Genomic DNA, 21,161 nt, shown 5'->3' with positions numbered 1-21,161 from the left:
TTGGAGCCTGGCTTCTTTTATTCAAGTGTGGTGTATGGGCTGTGGGAAGAGAGAGAATTCACAGTCCTATCCCTCTTCAGCCTGGGAGGTACCCAATAGGCACTCACTTTAGAAAACTTGTTGCTCTGTCATCAGGGAACGGCTGTGGGGAAGGGGAGTGGGTGATGGGCCTGGAACAGGCCTGGCTAGAGGGCGAGAATAGATATGGGTAGTGTGAGAGGACTGGGAGTTGAGAAGTGGAGAGGGTTCCTGATGTAGGATTTGCATGGAAGGGGTCTCACAGCAAGCAGGCTGGCTGTATGTGCAGGGAGGTGCCATGGCTGAGGGATGGGGCTGGGAAGAGTCAGAACCGACAAGCGTTTAGAATATAGGTATCCCTAATATCACTGTATGCGCAAATAGCACTCTATGCAAGGCATAGGTCACTAGGTGGGAAAATCTAGAGGAAGGTGTAGGAGTGGTGGGCCTGCCTGGAGTACCTTTGGCTGTTTGGCTGAGGCTTCAGTTTGACTGAAGATACAAAAGGCCAGCCGGTAGATTGATGCTGACTGAGTAGGGTGTGATCAGGCCTGTGTGATGGTTGATGCAAACTACAGAGTGGGGGCAGTGTACAAAGAGGACCTCTCTCTTCCTAAATGGGCTTTAGGGAACGCTTCATATTGATGGTGGAGCTTTAGCTGGCTGAGAGGGAAGGTATTCTTGATCTGGGTGGGGAAGGGGGTGGTGGTGGTGGTGGTGGTGAAATAGGCAAAGTTAAAGAGGCTGAAAAGTTCAGTGCCTCTTTTTAGGGAATGATGAGAAATACGTCTGGACAGTTGGGATCCATTGAAGGCTTTTGATCTATAGACTGAGGCATCTAGATGGAACCTTGGAAGGCCCATTGGGTCCAGGTATATATGATGGGGTTAAAGTGATGAGGACACAGTTGAGGCTGTTTGATGGGAGAGGGCAGCAGTGAAAAGGAAAGGAGTGGTGGTCTTATTATAACCATATGCTATGGGCACCACTTGAGTCAAGCTTCTGAGAATGCCTGGCTGGGCATTTATATTTTATAACTAAGGAACTCAGAGACCATCAGGCCCCCTGGGTACCAAGTTGGATATGAAGGAAGACAGGCTCTTTAAGGGTAAAACATGGCCTCTAAGAGGCTATTTATTAGGAAGAGAAGATTCTGGTCAGGCCCCATGACAGGTCAGCAGGCTCCCCATTCTTGTGTCCTCCTTCTTCTGCTTCCTTAGTGAGGTGGGCCAGGTTGGGGCACACAGGGCTCTGGGCCATGGCCGGGTCGGGGTGCGCAGGGCCCTCGACCATGGCCAGGGGGGTGCCCACCGGGCCCTGGGGGGTGGTGCCCCCCAGGACCATGCCCTGGGCCATGGCCAGGGGGGTGCCCACCGGGCCCTGGCGGGTGGTGCCCCCCAGGACCATGCCCTGGGCCATGGCCACCCTGTGGAAAGCCAAATGAACAATGTTAGAGTTAGAGGTCAGTGCCAGTCTTGCCTGAGATCAACTTCCTTCTTTCACTCCCTTCCTTTCACCTTCTATTATAGAGGAGTCTGGATTCCTGGGCACTAGCAGGGGATGGTGGTGGAGAGCTGGGAGGCAGGGATAGCAAGTGATAAAGCTAGAGCACTAAGCAGACAAAAGTGGAAGAACCTAGATTCACTGGTTTCCATTCCTTGAGCCAAGATAGGACTCCTACTCCCTGAACTCTGGTTTATTTCATCTGTAACTAAGGAACAGAATTATCTTTTCTTCTCCTTTTTCTCACCCAGGAACCCTTACAGAGTCATTAGAGATTTTGCCAGGCTAGGAACTGCAGGCTAACTACTCACAAGTGAGGGTAGGTTGGGGGAGGCTGTGAAGAAGCTCACTGAGAGCTAGGAGCAAGGAGGCGACAAGAGGCAGGGTTAGGGGAGAATGTAGGAGCTGAGGAAGAAGAGGAGGAGAGGGGGATGGGGAGGAGGAGAGGGGTAGGAGGAGGAGGACAAAGGAGGTAGCTCAAGAGTGGAAGGAGACTAAAAGTAGGAGGTAGCAAGGTGAAGATGTGCATGTTCCTTATAGGAGGGAGTGTGTGTGTGTGTGTGTGTGTGTGTAGGTACAAGGGTGTATGCTCATTTCCATACAAATAGTTGTGTTAGGTACACATGCATGGGTGGGTACACACACATGCCTGCTTTGCACACATACATGCATGTAGGTGTGTGTGTGTGTGTGTGTGTGTGTAGGTACAAGGGTGTATGCTCATTTCTATACAAATAATTGTGTTATGTACACATGCATGGGTGGGTACACACACATGCCTGCTTTGCACACATACATGCATGTAGGTGTATGTGCGTGCTTGTGTATACGTGATAGTGGGAGCATGTGGGAGCCCATGCCTGTCCCTGAGCAGGTGCTAGACTCAAGAAACCAGGAAGAATAAAAATAGTAAAATCAAGGCTTTCCTGCCTCAGTCAGAAGAGGCCGAAAGAGTGTGGCTTAATCTTCTGTCTTTGCTGGAACAATTCCTGAGGCCCCAAGGCCAGAGGAATTTCTTTGTCTCTTGCCACAGGCCCAGGGAAGAGAAGAGAGACACCAACCACCTTGCTTCTGGTGCTGGGGCACTGGGGCAGCCCTGAGGGAGCAGGGATCGGGATCGTCCCAACCCTTCAGCTTCTGCCTTCTAGGCCCCAATAAAGGCTTGGCATGGGAAAGGAAGAGGCAGGCTCGAGGGCTCAGAGGCCTTCCTGTGACTGTGTCAGAGAAGCCCCTTCCGCATCCAGGCTCAGTGATGCCTGCAAACAGCCACCTCCCATCCTGCCCACCTTTCATTCAACGACTCTTTTTATGGTGGGGCTAATTCCAGGCCTAGGAGCCAGGTGTGCTGGTGGTAGCCAATGGAGGAAGGGGGGTGAGCAGCCTCCCTTCTCTAGCAGAGGCAGGTCATTGGGGCCCTGCTATGTGGTTGGGGTTTGGGAGCAAGCCAACCATCCAGAGAGGCTGTGGGGGTAGCCAGGAAAGCAGAGAAGCATGGAACAGGCGGGGAAGCAGCGGGAGAGAGGCTGAGACAGGGAGGGGATGTGAGGAAATGGGAGAGACAGATGGGAAAACAGGAGAGGAGCCCAGGAGAAGGCTGCAGCCGGCAGGGGGTGGAGGAGCACTGTAGTGTCCCTGCCTGCCTGCCCATGGGGCTGATGACCAACCCTGCTCCCTACTTTCCATTTCAGGAAGGTCACTGCTGCTGCCTGAAGGTCTAGGAAGGGGGCTGGAGCTGTGGAGGACACGGCAGTTGGCAGTTGCGGGCGGAGAAAGGGGAGGCAGCTGGAGAGCTTTCCTACCTTTGGACCTGTGGGAGAGGAAAGGAGAAAAAGCAGCTTTGCTCATTTGGTTCTGCAGTGAGATACTTGTCCTGTCCCCGGTGCCGATTTTGTGGCCACCAAACCCTGCCCCACCCCCACAGCCAAGCCCTGCAAAGGCTCCTCAGACTTGGTCACCGGCCTGACAATCATTCCTTCTCTCAACAACAGATACAGATATATGGAAAGTCAGTACAAAGCTTAGTTGTGCAACCCTGTTTGGACAAGAGCTGGCTGAGACTTCCAGGGTACAGTGAAGGAGTGAGGGTTCTTATCCCCAGGCTGGCAGCTAGCTGTCTGCCCTCTCAACCTTGACCAAATTCCATGACACTAAGGGAGGCACTCCACAGTGGCGAATCCTGGTTCTTTTGCTTCCACCTCCAGACAGGCCCCGCCCTGCCTCCCCATCCACCCCCTTCCCCAAATCCTACTTTTTCCAACCCAGTGTCTGCTCAGACCCTCAGCTCTTTGTGGGTTCCTGCTTATGACCTTCTGGTCTCAGCTCAGCCTTTGCTCATGTCTTCTGCCACTTGGACATCTTTCTTGCTCCGTTCTGTGTGCCTTCCTGCACAAAGTATGCTTATGTTGGGCCATCCTGCCGCTCTGCTTGCCCACTATGGGTCCAATGGGCTCATTCTGCAGTAACCAATCTGAGTGGTCCTGGCTGTTCTGAAGTGATCCATTGGTGGGAACCATCTCCTTAATGATATTTCTATTTCTTGAGGCCCAGAATAGTCTTTTCTTCCTTTTGAACGGAGCCAAGGGCATAGCTGGCAAGAGCTGAGTTCTGAGCTCCAGACCTTCCATATCTCCACAGCCCTATCCTGAGCATGACCCTTAATTTCCCTGGGCCTCATGTATACAATGGGAGAAGCACCTGTCTGTTTTACTCCTGAAGTGAAGATCTAGTGAGATGAAGGATGTATGAGCATGTTTCCTAAACTGTAAAGTATCGCATAAAATATAAGAAATTGTTTTCCTTTCAGAACCCTCCAGACCTTCACACAAACACACATTCTTGGCATGCAGTAGATATGGCTGACTGATTGCCTCTGCCCTCACCTCTCTCCTTCCTTCTTCACCCCACAGCCTCCCAGCCACAGCACTTACCTGGATCCATGTTTATCAGCCAAGCACAGGGAGTGACAAAAGAAACACCTATGGTTCAACAGGTCAAGTTTAGTTTGCTGTAATCTAAACCTCAGTCTCTCCTTCTTCCCTCCAAGGGATGTATACAAACAGCCCCTTCAAGGAATAAAAGTGCCCCCTCTGACTTAGCTGGGTACCCAGTATGGAGCTGGGCACTGAGTAGGTGCCAGGCATGGGTGTTGACACAGTGGGTTCACCCAAATGGTGACTAGAGGGGAACATGAAGAGTATCATGCACTGGCCCCTGAATCCCACACCCTCATACTTGGCCCCCTGGACCACCCCTGACTCACAATCATGTATATAACCCAATTCTACTTGGTCGATGTCAGTCACGTTAATTATTCACATATGCCTACCACGTGCCAGACCATGGTACCCAGTCCCTATAGATTCCTATCCCTGTGTAGACACCTGGGATAAAGGAGGGAAAGGGAGGCTTGGAGAGAACAGTGTACCAAGAACAGAGAAGAGCAGGTTGGGGTTGTAAGGGCCTCTGGGGGATTCAGCACAAGTGAACTGAAAGCCTTCCAGGGCCCTAGCTGCCTGTTCCTACCTCCTCCCACTAGAGTTGGAACTTGGTGGGAGGCTTGGGGCCTGAGCCAGTTTGCCATTTTCCAACAAGTGTACTCTCATTGGATGGAGCTGCTGATGTGCCTTGGTGCCAAGGCTGGATTTGTCTTGCTTGGGGCTGGCACATAGGTCACAATGAACAACCCAGAATGGACCCTGTGCACATATAATACATTCGTTTTTTTCTGACTCCTAAGTCAGACTATAGTATATGACAAAAGGACTAAATGCCTGACATCAGGGCTCCTTGGCACTCACATGGTTGTTGAATGTGCAAGCACAAATGATGATACACACACACACACATCCCTAATACAGCAGACTCGACCCCTTGCACCTCTTGAGTCACCCATTTTTGTTGGCTTCTACTTGTACCACAAATGTTCAGCTGAGGTCAGCCTCTGAGCTATGCCAATGGTTCTTCCTGGCCCCTGATCTTTCCCCTAGTGAGCAATGAGTCTGGAAGAGATCCTTGAGGCTGGGGTTAGGGAAGGGGGTGATAAAGAAAAGCTTAAGCCTGGTTAAGTTGGAAGAAGGAGGAAAAATCCAAGCCGGTTAAAAAATGAGCAGATCTGAGTAGACATTTTTCCAAGAAAGGCATACAGATGGCCAACAGGTACGTGAAAAGATGCTCAACAACATTCATTATCAGGGAAATGCAAATCAAAATCACGATGAGGTTGTCACTTAACACCTGTCAGAATGGCTGTTCTCAAAAAGAAATAACCAGTGTTGGTGAGGATGTGGAGGGAAGGAAACCATCATGTACTATTGGTAGAAATGTGAACTGGTGCAGCCACTACGGAAAACAGTAGGGAGGTTCCTCCAAAAATTAAAAATAGAACTACCACATGATCCAGCAGTTCCACTTCTGGGTATTTATTCAAAGAAAATCAGAGAAAGACAAATACCATATGATCTCACTTATAAGTGGAATCTAAAAAAAACAAAAACAAACAAACAAACAAAAAAAAAACCCTAAAACAAACAAAAACCCCTCAAAAGTCCCCAAGCTCATACACACAGAAAACTGACCAGTGGTTGGTGGCAGGTGGCTGGAGAGGGTGATGGTGGGTGGAGATGCAAAATGGGTGCAGGGGGGTCAAAAGGTATAAACTGCTGGACACCTGAAGCTAATATTATGTTCTGTCAATTAAATCTCAATTAGGAAAAACAAGATGAGCCTTGGACTTTCTCTCCCCAATTCGGGCCAAGGCGCTTGAAGGGCAGGAGCTGGCGTGAAGGTCCCTCTGAAGAGGATCCTGCACACCTGGTTCCCTTCGGCCCTCAGGGAGCCCCTCTGCCTGGCCTGGCAGAGGCACCGGGGCATGGCCTGCAGTGGTGGCAGGGCAGGCGGGCAGGCGCGTGTGCAGATCCACGGGCACATGGCACTTAGACCCACACCGTGCTCATGAGGCACGAGCAACACACACAGGTGGATGACACCCACACAAGCAGAAACAGGCATAGATTCGAATTCAGTACACATGCACACATGGAGAAAGCACAACCACACACACCCACAACACACCTGCACAGAGAGCCCCTGTCCCCGGGCCTGGCAGCAGAGCCTTACCGGAGAGCACAGAGCAAGGAGCCGAGGAAGTTGGAGGCTCTGTCTGCCCTCAGGTGTATTTGTATAGGGTGGGGAGGGGCGAGATGGGTACACCGGGAGGGGCATGGGCAGAGGGTGTGGAGGAACAGGGGGGATGGGCTAACCTTTATCTGGGCAAAATGCAGCTGGAAGCAGGATGTGTGGGGGTGAGGGTCAGGGAGCAGGTTTTGGGGAAGGGAGAACAACCCTTTACCCCAACCGGCTGGGAAGGAGGTGCCATAAAACCAAGGAGGGTCCCAAGCCTCGGCAGGCAACTGTCGGGCTCCCAGTACTGGCAAAACTGAAGCCTGCTGTCGCCAGGCCTCCCGATAAAGAACCTGGCTGGGCTGGCTGCACCTGAACTGCATTACATTCATTTTTAAAAAGGTAACATGTCCGATTTAAAAAGAAAGAAAAAACAACATACCCAAGAAAAATGAAAACAGGTCCTACAAAGGCTTATACTTGAAGGTTCATAGTAGCTTTGTTGGTAGTAGCTAAAATTGGAAACTGGACATTTCTCAAATGTCTATCAATAGGCCGAATAAGCAGATTGTGGGGCCTGCATTCAATGGAACAGCAATAAAAAGGGATGTGCTGCTGATACATGTCAGAACATGCCTGACTCTCAAAATCACTATGCTGGGTGAAGGAAGCGAGACATAAAGAATATACCGTGGGGCAGCCCCCGTGGCCGAGCGGTTTAGCGCCACCTGCAGCCTGGGGTGTGATCCTGGAGACCCGGGATCGAGTCCCACGTCGGGCTCCCTGCATGGCGCCTGCTTCTCCCTCTGCCTGTGTCTCTGCCTCTCTCTCTCTGTCTCTATGAATAAATAAATAAAATCTTAAAAAAAAAAGAATATACCGTGTATAATTATGTCTAGAAAGTTCTAAAATGTAAAATTCTAGTTAATGTGAACTAACAACATCAGATCAGTGGTTGCATGGGGATAATGTGGTAGGAATTGGGAGGAGCTAGAAGAAGCCATTAGAAGAGACGCGAGGACACTCTGGGTTTTGAGGAGTATATTTGTTATCTTGATCGTGGTGATGGTTTCATGGAGTATACACATGGCATGTAATAAATTGCACTATTTGTGCAGTTTATGGTATGTCAATTTGGTCTCTGTTAAGAGCTGTAAAAACAAAGTAACATAACCAGACCAGAAAATGATTTGAGGGGCGTCTGGGTGGTTTAGTTGGTTAAGTGTTAAGTTGGTTAAGTGCCTTCAGCTCGGGTCATGATTCTGGGGTCCTGGGATCCAGCCCCACATCAGGCTCCCTGCTCAGTGGGGAGCCTGCTTCTCCCTCTCCCTCTGCACTCCCTGCCCTGCGTACATGCTCTCTTTTTGTCAAGTAAGTAAATAAAATCTTATTTAAAAAAAAAAAAGAAAGAAAATGATTTGAGGCGTGCCTGGGTGGCTCAATGGGTTATTCTTGATTTCAACTCTGTTCACAATCTCAGGGTGATCTCAGGGTCATGAGATCAAGCCCCCATGTTGGTGGGCTCTGTACTCAGCGGGGAATCTGAGATTTTCTCCCTCTGCCTCTGCCCCTCCCCCCCAGCCCTCCCTCACTTGCTCAGGAGCTTCTTTCTCACATAAAGAAATCTTAAAAATAAAAAAAAGAAAATGATTTGGAAAATGGAGAGAAGGAAAAAGTGATTCTCCTTTATTTCTATCGTGGACAAGAAAGGAAAATATTTCTGTGTCAGGTGCCTTTACACTATCAATGATCTCATATCAGCTCCAGGAGAAAGGTGTTCTTATTTCCCCCTCTTTTATGAGATTAAAAAAAAGCCAGGACTCAGAGAAATTAAGAAACTTGCCTGAAGTCACCCAGGCAATGTATAGTTAGGCCCATTCAGGACCGCCTGATCCAGAGCCTGGGCCTCTTCTCCTTGCTTTTCTGGAATGCTCTTCAGAGAAATTCCAGCCTGCTCTGGTAGCATCATGGGCAAAGGGCTTTGAGAAGGTGGGGGGTTATTAATCTATCACGCGCACAATTGTGCGCCTTCAGGGCGCCAGGGCACAGAGGGCAGGGAGTCCCAGGAAGTTGACAGAGTTGTAGTGCCTGCAGTGTCCCACCCTCCAGCCCATGTGGGAATGGCACTGCCTGCATCCACCCATGCTCCCGCCTCCATAGCCCTGTAAGCCCTATTCTTCTGGGAATCCACCTTTTCCTATTTGGGGACTCTGATGGTATGACCCCCACCCCCCCAGCCTTTGGCAGGAAGGTGAAAGGAGAAGGCCTGTATCCTCAGGGACCCCCCCCCCATGGGGCTGCAAGGGCTGAGGAGTGCAGAGGGGGCCCAGAGCCCTGGGCTCCAGATTCTGTTCTCAACATCTCCGGAGTCAGGGTCTGAGCTCAGATCCAAGTCCTAAAGGCAGGTTGTGGGAGGCTTTGGGCAGAAGAAGGTGGTGGACCTGTCTTGATGGGATGGACAGAGAACTTAGGATTGTCAGAGTGGCCAGAGCAGGGGGTGCAGGAGGCCTGTAGCAGGTGGGGAGGCCCATAGCAGTGGTGGCCACGGCAGGGTGAATTTATAACAGAGTATAATGTGCATGGATTCTCTCCTGCCCAACCCTAAGATGTGTGAGCAGAGCCTCAACCATGAGTGTGTCCCCTCTTCCCTTGGGTATGATCCCTTAGAGAGGGTGAATGTTCACTGAGTGCTTGGCCTTACTGTCTGGCTGAGAGAGGGGATCTTCCCTGCCAGAAAGTCACAAGTGAAGAAGAAAGGACTCTGAGGAGCAAGAGGAGACATTTCTGGGGGCAGCAGCTGGGCTCAGGGAGGAGAATGGAGGAAGGGAATCTCCCTTAGCAGTAGGTTGTGGGTGGAGGGTCTCAGGGAGGGTGCTGTCAGTGAAGGCCGAGAAGGCAGGATGTCACTTGCTGTGACCCAGAACCCCTGGCAGCAGAGCCAGCAAGGTGCCCTGCTCCTGGGCTTCCCTGTGGGTAGAGAGGGAAGCAGGAGAGCCAGGCATCTTTACACAGTTTGTGTGGACAGGTTTCTCAGGGCAACAGGGCAAAGGTGGCTGGTGCTGGGCATGCACCAGAGAGAGTGTGCAGGGCTGGGCGTCAGCCTCAGTGATGCAGTGCAGGTGCAGTGGGGAGGAGACCCCCCACCCCCACCCCACCACAGAGACTCCGGGGCTGGTCACTGACCCTGATCTCCAAAAAGAAGCTAACAACACCTGCTCTAGTTATTTCACAGATTTCAAAGTTGATGAGATCAAATGATATCACAGGTGTGAGGCCTTTGCCAGGGTTGTATATAAGTTCATGTGTCTTTTTTTTTTTAAGAGAGAACATGAGCAAGCACATGCCCCTTCCCCTACACGTGTGAGTGTGCTTGGAGGGGGTGCAGAGAGAGGGGGAAAGAGAGAATCCTAAGCAGGCTCCACACCCAGTGCAGAGCCCAACCGCGTGCCCAAACACAGTGTCTTATTATTGTTAGTATCAGCACCGATGACTGTGGACTCCATGGCTGCACCATTCCTGCCCTTGCTCACACTTGGACCTTCCCGCCGGACATATCACTATTTTTGGCTTCTGGCATCACTGAGTATTTTACTGAGGGGATCTTGAGAAATTACCTCTCTGATCCAGCTTCTTGCAATACTTCTTCCTCTAAGATGAGCAAACATTCAAGTTTGCCTGGGATGGAGGAGTGTTCTGGACTCAGGACTTTGGGTGCCAAAACCAGACCAGGCCAGGCAAGCCAGGACAGTTGGTCACCCTGCTTTTCCCTCTACCCAGAGCTGTTTCCTTTTCCCTGCTGGGAACATAGTATCCCAGGCATTTCAACATGTTCTCTTCCACCCAGGTTATTCTTTCCTGTCTTGGAGCTGCCAGGCTGGAGAAGGGGCATGCCACCCTGGCTGTGCCAAAGGCCCTTCCCTCTTCTCAGTGGGATAGGCCAGCTCTCATCAATTCCTCTGCCTCCTGTTAGGCTTCCTTCCTTCCTTCCTTCCTTCCTTCCTTCCTTCCTTCCTTCCTTCCTTTTTTTTTTTTTTTTTGTTTAAAGATTTTATTTTATTTATTCATGACAGACACAGAGAGAGGCAGAGACACAGGCAGAGGGAGAAGCAGGCTCCATGCAGGGAGCCCAATGTGGGACTCCATCCTGGACCCCGGGATCACACCCTGAGCCGAAGGCAGGCACTCAACCGCTGAGCCACCCAGGGATCCCTCCATCCTTCTTTCCACCCCTCAAAACCATGACAGACTTTTTCCCTGTGCCTAGAGAGCATGCACACCTTCCCTCCTCGGGAGGCCCCTGAGATGAGCGTCAAGTGGGGGACAGAGCCTGCCTGTCCTGTGCCAGCAGCATTCCAGCCTCCCTGCCTGCCCAGAGGAGAGAGCCCCCTGGGTGCATGTGGGCAAACATGGCCTGCTCCCCACATTCATGAAGACCCGTAGGCCTGAGTCTCTGATGCTGTCTGGGCCCCCAGCCCGCCACCCCATCTCCACTGCACCTGACCCCATGCTAATGCTCCCGGACCCCCTGCTCACTCTTCCCTGGACCCCCACTGCTCTGCTCTGCCTGGCCCAGACCCCTCCCTCCAGGATCTGAACACACCCCATTGCTCGTGCCACTGCCTCTTCCGGGGATGCATCTACAGAATGCCCTCTCACGACCATCCCCTTGAAGCTCAGCTGGAAAACTCTATGGTGGGCCTGAGCCCTGTGCTGCCCTGGCCTCAGGCTAATGCAGCCTGGTGTCGGTAAGTGCCTCTGAGGTGGCATCTGGGCCCTCACCTCTTAGGTCACTCACTCGGCTTCTGGTTGTGGGCAGCTCTGGGGGTGGGGGGAGGGGTGGGTCCTGGGAGAACACAGTGAGTCACCTTTGCCCTCACCACAGGAGCCTCCCACTCCCCCACCCCAAAAAGGGAGACCCCAGGGGTTCATTCCACATGAGGGCTCATCTCTCACGGGTGGGCCAGGAGCTGGGAAGCTCGTAGTGTCCCAGCCTTGGGTGTGTCCTGGAAAGCAGAGGAGGAGTGGGACCCCAGAGCAGCCTTCCTTCTGCTTCCTTCTGCCTCAAAGGTCTTCAGCTCCACCCTGCTCTGGCATGTGTGTTCTTGGAAGAGGTGAGGTCCAGACTGTCCCCAGTGGCTGGAGCCTGGCCAGGGCTTGTCCCTCCTGCCCTACCTCATGTACTCTGAGTTCTCCCCACCCACGTGTAGGCCTGGCCTGCCCTGAGAGGCTGGCACACAGACCTCAGGTCAGTAGGAGTCAGGACAGCAACTTCTTGAGCCAGGAATGGCCCTGATGGGGTTGGCTTTGCAGGAGAGGAAACCCAGGAATCTTTAAGCCACCCTCTTGATCTTTCCCATTTGGAAAGTTGCCTGCCTATTTTCTGGGTGCTCAAGCAATCCAGCCTTGCCCATCCTCCTCAATACTCATCCACACACCCAGAGCTGGGAAGGTGGCACCGGTGACCTCTGAGCGTTCGGCTCCAGCCAGGAATGGTTCCTGGGCACTGGGATGTGAACCTGGAACTGGGCCTTTTTGTTCTCCTGCTGGAAGAAAGGCAGGTAAAGCACAGGGCAGCTAGCTGGCCAGAGATGACAGCCAGAGTCTGGGACTTCAGAGGGGGCAGACATGGGAGGGGGGTACTCCCTGCAGAGGGTGGGGCAGGAACCTGGCCTTGGAGGATTTGTGGGCAGGGGTCCACATGAAGGGAGGCTCAGAGAAGATGCTGGGGGGTGCCTCAGCATCTGCACACCAGGTCTCAAGTGGGCTTCAGAAGTTCAGAGGGTGGATGTCTGGGTGGCTCAGCGATTTAGCGCCTGCCTTCAGCCCAGGGCATAATTCTGGAGTCCCAGGATCGGGTTCTATATTGGGCTCCCTGCATGGAGCCTGCTTCTCCCTCTGCCTGTGTCTCTCTCTCAGTGTCTCTCATGAATAAATGAATAAAATCTTAAAAAAAAAAAAAAAAGAGAAGAAGTTCAGAAGGCTTCAGTGTGTCCAGATCCCAGCAGGATGGCAAGAGGCAGCCTTTGGGGCCCCTCAAAGGATGCTGTAGTGGTAGCATCCAGAAGGTAGCTATCATGGTTACCTGAGGAAAGAAGAAAACTAATTAAACCTTACTCCAGGTCACACATTGCTCCAGATATGGATGTTACATGTTACTTCATTTCATCTGCCATTGGCTGGGAGGGGTATGTACACCTCATCCTACAGAGGAGGACCAGAGAGATAAGGGACTTACCTAAAGCCATACAGCCAGTGAAGGGGAAGTTAATTTGGCTTCTCCCATCCTTCTCTGCCTCATCTGTGACAAGGCTGAGGAAGGGCAAAGGCTGGAGCGCTTGTATGTTGTTAGTCAGCCATGGACAGGGTAGCCATTCTGGAAGCAGTGAACAAGGCCCATGAGCGAGGCCTCTGTCGGGTCTGTGCCCCCAGTCTCGGTGTGTGGTCCAGACGGTCCCTTCCTCCCTTGCAGGCCTTTCTCCTCTTTCCTCCTCAGTGACAATCTCCAGACATGTAGCCATCTTGTCTTCAGGACGGGCTCTGGTTCTATGGACCACAGACCACAAATACCATCTGAATATGGTCCACTCCAGGGGCGCCTGGGTGCCTCAGTCAGTTGGGCGTCTGCCTTCAGCTCAGCTCATGATCCCAGGGCCCTGGAATGGAGTCCCACATCAGGCTCCCTGCTCAGTGGGGAGCCTGCTTCCCCCTCCCTCTGCTTGTGCATGCACCAGCTCTCTCACTCTCAAATAAATAAATAAAATCTTGAACAAACAAACAAAAACCTCAAATATGGCTCACTCCAGGTGTGGGGCTGTGGGCCCAGCTGGCAGGCTACCTGAGAGGGTGGGGGACCCGCCAGGGAAAAGATGTGTGATCAGGACCTATGGCTGGGGTGCAAGGACAACAGGCTCACCTCAGCAGAGAGGACCAGGGCACAGGGTGAAGTTTCTGTGGAAACAGCATTTTGGGGGGGCAGCCTGGGGGTGGGGGGCAGGAGAGTGCTTCGTTGGATGGCAGGTGCCTTGGCTTCTGGTCTCATGTGTGACACAAAAGGCTATGTGGCCTGGGCAGATGGTGTTACCTTTCTGGGCCTCCTCATCAATAAAATAAGGCTTCTACAAGTGCGGGGCTTCCTAGTGTGGCACAGTCAGGAGTCTCCGGCCTGGGGATTAAAGAGACTCCAGGGAGAGGAGCTGGGAAGCCAGAGGGAAGAAGTAGAAGAGCACCCCCACCTCATCAGGCCTTGTGACTCTGCTGTCCTCTAGTGGCGGCGCCGAGCAACCGAGGCCTGGTGTCCCCTACCTGCCCAGGCCAGGGGCCTTCACCGCCTGTGGCCTCACTCAGAGCCCCTGTGTTCTGGGCCGAGAAAGGCGGTCAGAGCAAACGCATGGGATCCCGATGGCCCTCCACAGGACAGCATGGCTTATTCACTCCGTATTTGCTCTGCAAGCGCTGAGGGATTGCCTGTGGTTTATAAGGGCCCGGGGCCAGGCCCTAGGGATCCGGAGGCACTTGGCACACCATTTCTGTTCTTGGAGAGCCTCAGTCCTGTGGAGGAGCAGATAAACACACCTTGGACTCAGGAGAATATAGGAGAATGGAAGGGATGCTCTGAGGTATGACATGTGTAACACCTGGGAAGCACAGGGCTAGTGACTGGGAGGCCCTATCTGGTCAGTGGTGGGTCCTATCACAGCACGTGGGCCTGCAGCCTGAGGCCTTTGCCACTGGGTTAGGAGAGTCTCTCTCTGCAGGCCCTTCCAGAGGGGTAGCTGGATTGCTATCTACACCTCCGGCTCCCCTGCTGCTGTCCTGCCTGGACTCTGGCTGGGAACAGGAGTGAGGGGCATGAATGATCTGGCCTAGCTAGCCCCTGTAGCCTCCTCTAACTATGCTCCACTGCTTCCAACCTGGTGTGGGAGCCTGGGTTCCAAAGGTGACACAGAACATTAGGTCTCAGCAGGTGCATCTCCCCATCCCAGGCTGGTGCTGGGCAGGCCCCAAGGTGTGGGGCAGGTGGTGGGAAGCTGGGCTGTCACCCCACCAGGGCCCTGCTGCTGGCCTTCGGGAGCTAGGTTGGAACTCAGCAGCCTGTTCAAGGCAGTACTCTAAGAGGGTGGGAGAAGGACCGAAAGGCAGAGAGAGAGAGAGAGAGAGAGAGACTCAGGAGAGGAGCCTGAGTACGTCACCATTGCTGGGAGTCTGACTCAGTGGGAACATCCGACAGGAAAGGAAGAGAGAATGTGGTGGCATTTCCAAGCAGGATGGGGACTCTGGGGCTGAGGATATTGGGTGTGGGGTCAGGGTACTGTGTGAAGGTACCAGGAAAGTGGCTCCCCTTGGTTAGGATGGGAGGGGGGCAGGAAGAGATGATTCATAGGGAGCAGAGATTGAAACTCTGGCTGACTGGGCTGGGCTGGGTAGGATAGAGGGCAACAGGGCTTTCTGCTTTGGCGACACAGCATGGAATTAAGGAAACAGGTCTGGCCAATCAGGGACATGGGGGATGTAGGAACCTCTGACTCTCCCTTTAGGGCTTGGAGGTTGGGGCCCTAAAGCTATTGAAAGAGACCACAGGTAGCCCTTATACAGAGACCACCTGGCCCCCCAGCACCACAAGCCCCAGCTCATGGAGGCTCCAAGAGTGGGACTGCCAGGCAAGCTGCTCTCTTGGGCAGAGGGAGCAGCCTCAGCTGATTTGGGGAGACATTTTCCTGAGAAAGTCTACTTCTTTTCTGAGGGTGGGAGAGGCTGAAAGGCCAGTCCCGGAGAGCAATGCCAGGAAGGGCCCAGAAGTAGGACCCTGAGTGGGGAAGCCTGTTGGCCCAGCTCTGCACGTGCCATGCAGGAAGGCTCAGCTCCCCACACCAAGGAAAGACTCGAACAGCCGAGCCTCTCAGGAGCGGTTGTTCTTTAAAATACAGGGAAGACAACGTTCAACCTAAAGGAATGACTAATGGTGTTATTTCAGATACGTAGTTGGATTTGGTGGCCTTGGTGGGAGGGGTGGTGGGCTTTTTGATCCCTTCAAATTATGTAAACCAGAGCTGATGAGCACAGTAAGGGGAGGCTCATGTGAGGTGGGGGCCCTCAGACTGGGATGGCCGATGGCTCGATGGGATGGACAGAGGCACATGTTGGCTGCCTGTCCATCTGCAGGTCGGTCCAGGCTGGGGCTCCGCTAGGTCTAGGGGCTCAGAGAAGGCAGGGCCTGGGGCAGCCTGGCCCCCTGTGTGGGCTCAAGCCAACAGAGAGAGGTTCTTGCCTGTGTCTCTGGGGACACTGGGGCAGGACAGGGAGAGGTGCTGGGCAGGGCAGTGCCCTGGTCCTTGCCCTCTGAGAGTGCATGGGTGGGGGCGGCGGCGCGCATTCCTGGCTAGGAGCCCAGAGGAGTCTTTTGTAATCACAACATGATCTCGTGTGCTGTGCAGTGAAGCCGGCAGGGAGAGGCCAGCAGAGGCCCGGCTCCGGCTCCGGTCGCTCTGCGGCTCCAGCTTCCCTCCTGCTCTGGCTCCCCTGGGGCTGCTCTGGAATTCTCTCGGTGCCCACTGTTGCCATGCACTCAGCTGTGAGTGGCACCTCACCTCTGGTGGGGGGCTTCTTGGGGCTGGGAGGAGGCTGGGACACCAGGCAGTCACACTCTGGGGGCAGCTGGGAACAGCTGGGCCTGGGAGGAAGAGGCCTGTGCCTAGGCCGGTGGGGGGCTGGGCAGGGGCGTGTGGCTACAACGGAGGCCCAGCAGCCAGACAGGGAGAGAGACGGGGATCTCAGGGCAGAGGCTCGGCTTCCTTAGGGTGGCTCCGGACTGGGCCTGCCGGTGGAACTGGCTCTCTCCTGCACCGAGAGGCTGGGCTCGGGGAGCGGCCCTTTCCCACAGGCCGGGCACAAGCCTGGGGAGTAGGGCCCAGGGCCTGGGAGCCTGGGACAGAGCAGGGGCCTCTCTTTACTGTGGTTCTGGGCCTGGGAGCCAAACGGCTCTCCCCCCTCCCACCCCGACCTCCTGAATCCCCTGGCAACTTCCCAGTCACGGCAGGTTCCGCTGCCAGAGCCATTTATAACTCTTGTTCCAGGCTCTGCTCAGCAGTGGCTCTCCCTGGGGAGCCCGGGGGAGGGGCAGCCCACTGCTGGGAGCTGCAGGCCTGGGTATAAGGCCCTGACCTGAGCCCCTGAGGCAGCAGAGAGACAGGCAGACAAGCTAGGAGGGTGGGGACTTGGGGCCTGCCATGTGCCATCTCCCTTTGCAAGCCTAGCTCTGGGGCTGGGGTCTGTTCGCGGTAAGAACGTGCTTCTCAGGTGAATGTGAAAGTTAGGGGCCGGATAAGGGATGGGCCCGGCCAGCAGTCAGGAGCTTGGAACCCTGCCCTCTGCAGGGGTCTCACGGAGCCGAGTCACCTATGAACAGGCAGGAGGAGAAGGATGCCGAGCTGGATCGGAGGATAGTTGCCCTTCGAAAGAAGAACCAAGCCTTACTACGAAGGTACCAGGTGAGTGGGCCGTGACGGGGGCTGGGAGGACCGACCGGGTTGGCACTCCCTGTCTGACCCACAGGCCGCTGCGTGGCGGTCTTTCCCCGCAGGCCCTATGCCAGGGGCCGGGTTACAGTGCTGTGGGCCAACTCAGAAACTCTGTGAGCATCCTGGGGACTCTGTGATGCGGTGCCTCTGCCCCCTGGTGTCCCATCGGTGTCTCTCTGTGTAGGCCTGTCTGTGTGCGTCTGGGGGGCCATGGCCTGTGCTGACCCCGGGCCCTCCCGCAGGAGATCCAAGAGGACCGGCGGCAGGCGGAGCAGGGGGGCATGGCCGTGACCACACCGGAATTCCTCCGACCTGATGGCCTCATTGTCACTATCAGCCAGGTTCCCGGCGTAAGCCCCACCCAGGGAAATAGGGTGGGGTGGCAAGGAGGTGGAGGCCCAGCCCGTGTCAGAGGAGGACAACTGCTCCTGCTCCTCTGTTTCCTCCACTTACAGTTCTGAGGCTTACCCTTCAGTTCCCAGCCTTATACAGCCCAGCCCACTGCTGTCCCCTGACCCCCAAGGGCCACAGCTGCAAGGCCACCAAAGAGAACCTTCCTCATACCCTTTTCCAGGTGAATGTGAAAGTTAGGGCACCCCAGCCCGGCACCCATGCACCAAATCACAGGCCACTCCTAAACCCCAAACCCCAGAGGGACAGAGGAGGGGGGCTGAATGCCAGGAGCAGTATCTGAAGGACAAAGCCGCATTGTCTGAGTGCTCTGGATTTTCAGCTCTGAGATGACGGGCTGTTGTGGCATCTTGGGCCCCTGGGTGGCCCCAGGCCCCGGATAACCTAATGCTACTGGCATGTGAATGCCCCATGGAGTCAGCTCCTCTATGAGCATTCCAGGGAGGGCCAGAGCTGGAACCCAGCCTGGGGAACCTCCCCAAAGGACTCAGTCCCAGCTCCTGCTCAGTGTGGCCCACGTGGTCTGAGGCATGGCATCTCGTTCTGCAGGAGAAGCGGGTGGTCAGCCGGAACTGGGCAAGATCCCTCAAACCTGGAGCAGCCAGTGAAATGCTTGAGGATGAGGGGGTGGAGGACCACACTGGTACTTTCTGCTTGGGGGAGCGGGTGGAGCTGGCTGTGACCATGGAAAACAAAGCTGAGGTGAGCAGGGTAGGGGGAAGCCTAGGTATCAGGCTGGCAGCCTCCTCTTACCTGGCTGTGCCACACTGCCCACCCTTCCCCCGCTCCCAGGCCAAGCGGATCGTAAGTGCGAAGCCCACCAGAGCAAGGAACCAGGGGGCAGGAGGGTCACGTGGAAGGGGCTTGGGCCGGACTCCCTCCCTGCAGATGGCCGTCAGCTCGGATTCTGCACGGAAAGTACATCTTCAAGAGGGGATGGGGACGTGAAAGTGGCAGTCACCATCTGGGGGCGGCGGAGAAGCTGAGTCACCTATATCCCCCATCTGTGGGGACGTGGTCCAGGCAGCACCAGCGAGAATTCCCACCCCTTCTTCCTTTCTCTGGGCCAGCCTCCACGTTGGGTGGGCCTTATCCTCACAGGGTAGGCCAGGCCGGAGGTCAGCCCCTTACCCTAACTGGATCTCCGGATAGCAACATGTGGGGACCTTGGGGTGGGCCTGGAGGCTGCAGGACGACTGGCTGTGTGCCAGGTGTGACCTCTAGGTGGCAGCAGCCCCTAGTCCTGGCTCCCGATCACAGCAGCTCGAAGCCGCTCCCCTCTAGGGCTGGGCACACACCCCTGCAACACCCCAGTGGACAGGCCCCTTCCTACAGATGAGGAAGTGATACACAGAGAGGTTAAGTAACTTGCCGAAAAGACAGAGCTAACAAGTGGATGGAAACCGTGCCTATGGCAACTGACATGTTAGAGATGGAATGAATTTCATTTTTAGTTGGGGACAGCAAAACCTTGAGAGGAAGGTGTTGATAGTATCCAGATTTCCGCCCCAAAACCAGGGCTGCCTGCTGCTTCTACCCCATGGTGCTGAGTGTCTTCTCCTTGCAGGGTGCTCGAGAGCCCCAGAGTCCAGGCCTGGTCCCGGTGGAGGGACCCTTGGAGGTGGGCTGGGACTATGCCCAGTGGAAACAGGAGCGGGAACAGATTGACCTGGCTCGTGTGGCCAGGCACAGAGATGCACAGGGTGACTGGCGCCGCCCATGGGACCTGGACAAGGCCAAGCCCACGTGGGTGGCAGGGCCGGGCAGCTTGTTGGACTGACATGCTTACAGGGCTTGGTGTAGGACTAACCATAGGATGCTTCTTGGAGGGCTTGTGGGACCCTCCCCAGGGTGGTGAAGGGTCTGCCTGGGCCCCCTGGTTGGGCCTTGGGCTCAGGGTGGGCACCGGGTTCCCCATTTTCTTGGGTCTGCCTTCATTTTGCTGCCGTCAGTTCTGGGGTTGGGGCTGGGGGAGGCAGTGGCTGTGTGGGTCTGGCTGTAGCTCGTGTCCACCCCACAGCAGCCTGACTCTCTGGCTCCATAGGCTACAGGACCCCAGCAAGCCTCGAGAAGAAGGCCTGGCCAGGGTGGGCAGCACCAGGGGTGAGCCAATACCCACCTCACTCCCTGCCCCTCCTTGGCTTTTCTCACAATGCTCCCTCTCCTTTCTCTGTCTCTTGCTGTGCCTCTTATTTTTGGAGCTGGAAGGAGGCAAGGAATAACATCTTCCTTCCTCTCCTCCATTATCAGAGCCAGGGCACCGTCCCAACCTCCAGACCCAGAGCTACTACACTGGGTTCTGACCCCAGAAGGTCTGGGGAGGAGGCTCACAAGGAAGTCTGCACTGGGATCCTTCGAAGTTGGTGCCTCCTGGGTGAAAGCTCTGGTTTCCCTGCCCCCGACCTGTTGTAGGAAAAGAGCTTTCAGAATTGCCAGTGTCCTAATTTTACACACGAGGAACCTGGGGCTGGAGAGACTCAGCCAGCTACCAACCAGGAATGCCAAAGGGAGCACAGGGACCCAGCTCTTTTGACCCCAAGACCAGGCATCTTTTTGGGAGTCAGAAAACCCACACCTGGACCAAGAGGAAGACTGACAGCTTCCCAATCCTGGAAGAACTAGTGTTACCGCTTTGGATCCTTCATCACCCTACTCTTTCTCCACTTACTTTGCCTCACTTAGGCCCCAGGAGCCACCGGAGGTCACAGCCCCCACCACTGTGTCTTGATGGCAAAGGTGAGTTGGGAGAGGAAGAGGAGCAGGGTCGCGTGAGCCGATGCAGGAGCCGGGCTGCCATGGCCCTCTTCTCTCCTTGATTCATGGACCATCTCTTGCAGGTGGTACTACTCGGGGTGGGCCACCCAGCAGACCCTCAGCGGTCTCGGCCACACGAAGCAAAGCCCAGGGGACAGAGAGGCTGACTGGCAGGGCCCGCAGGTAACAGGTGGCAGGGGGCAGAATCAGGGGAAGCCCCTGGGCTACCTGATTTCCTGGACCTCCCTTGCCCCTGGGAGGTTGGGACCACACTGGTAGGGGTTTCTGCTCCGGCCCCTGGGGCTGCTGCCTTCTGCCTGAGGGCTGCTTGGAAGCAGGTTAATGAGGTTTGGGGAGAGGCGGGCAGCAAAGGCAGCAGCGGGAGAGCCTGGTGCCCAGGGAGGCCGGCAGTAATTACAGCAGTTGCCCGCCCCTCCCCCCCCCGGAAACCGGGCGTGCCTTTCCCAGGCTGTGCAGGCAGGGACACGTCCAGAGTCCCCCTGGAACTCGAGGTGCTGTAGGCTTGGCCATAAACAGCAGCTGGAGACCTGGGATGGGGCTAGAGTGGGTGGCGTTCAGAGGAAGTGGCTGGATTTGCAGAACAAGGTCGGGCCAGAAGGGGAGCATCCCAGAGCACTGCTCTGGCTCTGAGGCTCTTCAGAGACCTTTGGGCTCTGGCTGCTCCTGGGAGCACGGGCCACAGCTACAGAGCAACTGACCTGAGGTGGGGTGGGTAGGAGTAGGGCCTGCCATGCGCTGTGTTTCTACAGGTGGGAAACAAAGGAAGACAAGGAGGAGCTGGAGAACCAGGAGGTGGGTGCTTGGGACTAGGACGGGGTGGGC

The 21,161-nt window shown here is 55.0% G+C and overlaps 1 protein-coding gene across 16 annotated transcripts in view; it reads left to right on the top strand.

Annotated features, from left to right (window-relative positions):
* The window catches only part of CCDC9B (coiled-coil domain containing 9B), a 70,519-nt gene that overhangs the window by 45,414 nt on the left and 3,944 nt on the right, over positions 1 to 21,161 (top strand). The window contains exons 1-11 of one of the 16 annotated variants that reach the window (XM_072738268.1): positions 16,060 to 16,207; positions 17,010 to 17,123; positions 17,396 to 17,503; positions 17,609 to 17,727; positions 18,114 to 18,266; positions 18,357 to 18,482; positions 19,132 to 19,310; positions 19,609 to 19,667; positions 20,247 to 20,300; positions 20,402 to 20,501; positions 21,089 to 21,131. In XM_072738268.1, the coding sequence (XP_072594369.1) occupies positions 18,174 to 18,266; positions 18,357 to 18,482; positions 19,132 to 19,310; positions 19,609 to 19,667; positions 20,247 to 20,300; positions 20,402 to 20,501; positions 21,089 to 21,131 (654 nt within the window). In that variant the 5' untranslated portion in view covers positions 16,060 to 16,207; positions 17,010 to 17,123; positions 17,396 to 17,503; positions 17,609 to 17,727; positions 18,114 to 18,173. Of the gene's footprint in view, positions 1 to 15,922; positions 16,208 to 16,334; positions 16,914 to 17,009; positions 17,124 to 17,337; positions 17,504 to 17,608; positions 17,728 to 18,113; positions 18,267 to 18,356; positions 18,483 to 19,131; positions 19,311 to 19,608; positions 19,668 to 20,246; positions 20,301 to 20,401; positions 20,502 to 21,088; positions 21,132 to 21,161 lie in introns of those variants that run through there. The other 15 variants (XM_072738269.1, XM_025998461.2, XM_072738262.1 and 12 more) reach the window with 15 other exon arrangements.

This window comes from Vulpes vulpes, chromosome 15 (assembly GCF_048418805.1).
Source record: "Vulpes vulpes isolate BD-2025 chromosome 15, VulVul3, whole genome shotgun sequence".
Classification (NCBI taxonomy): domain Eukaryota; kingdom Metazoa; phylum Chordata; class Mammalia; order Carnivora; family Canidae; genus Vulpes; species Vulpes vulpes.
This window is presented reverse-complemented; position numbering and strand designations above follow the sequence as displayed.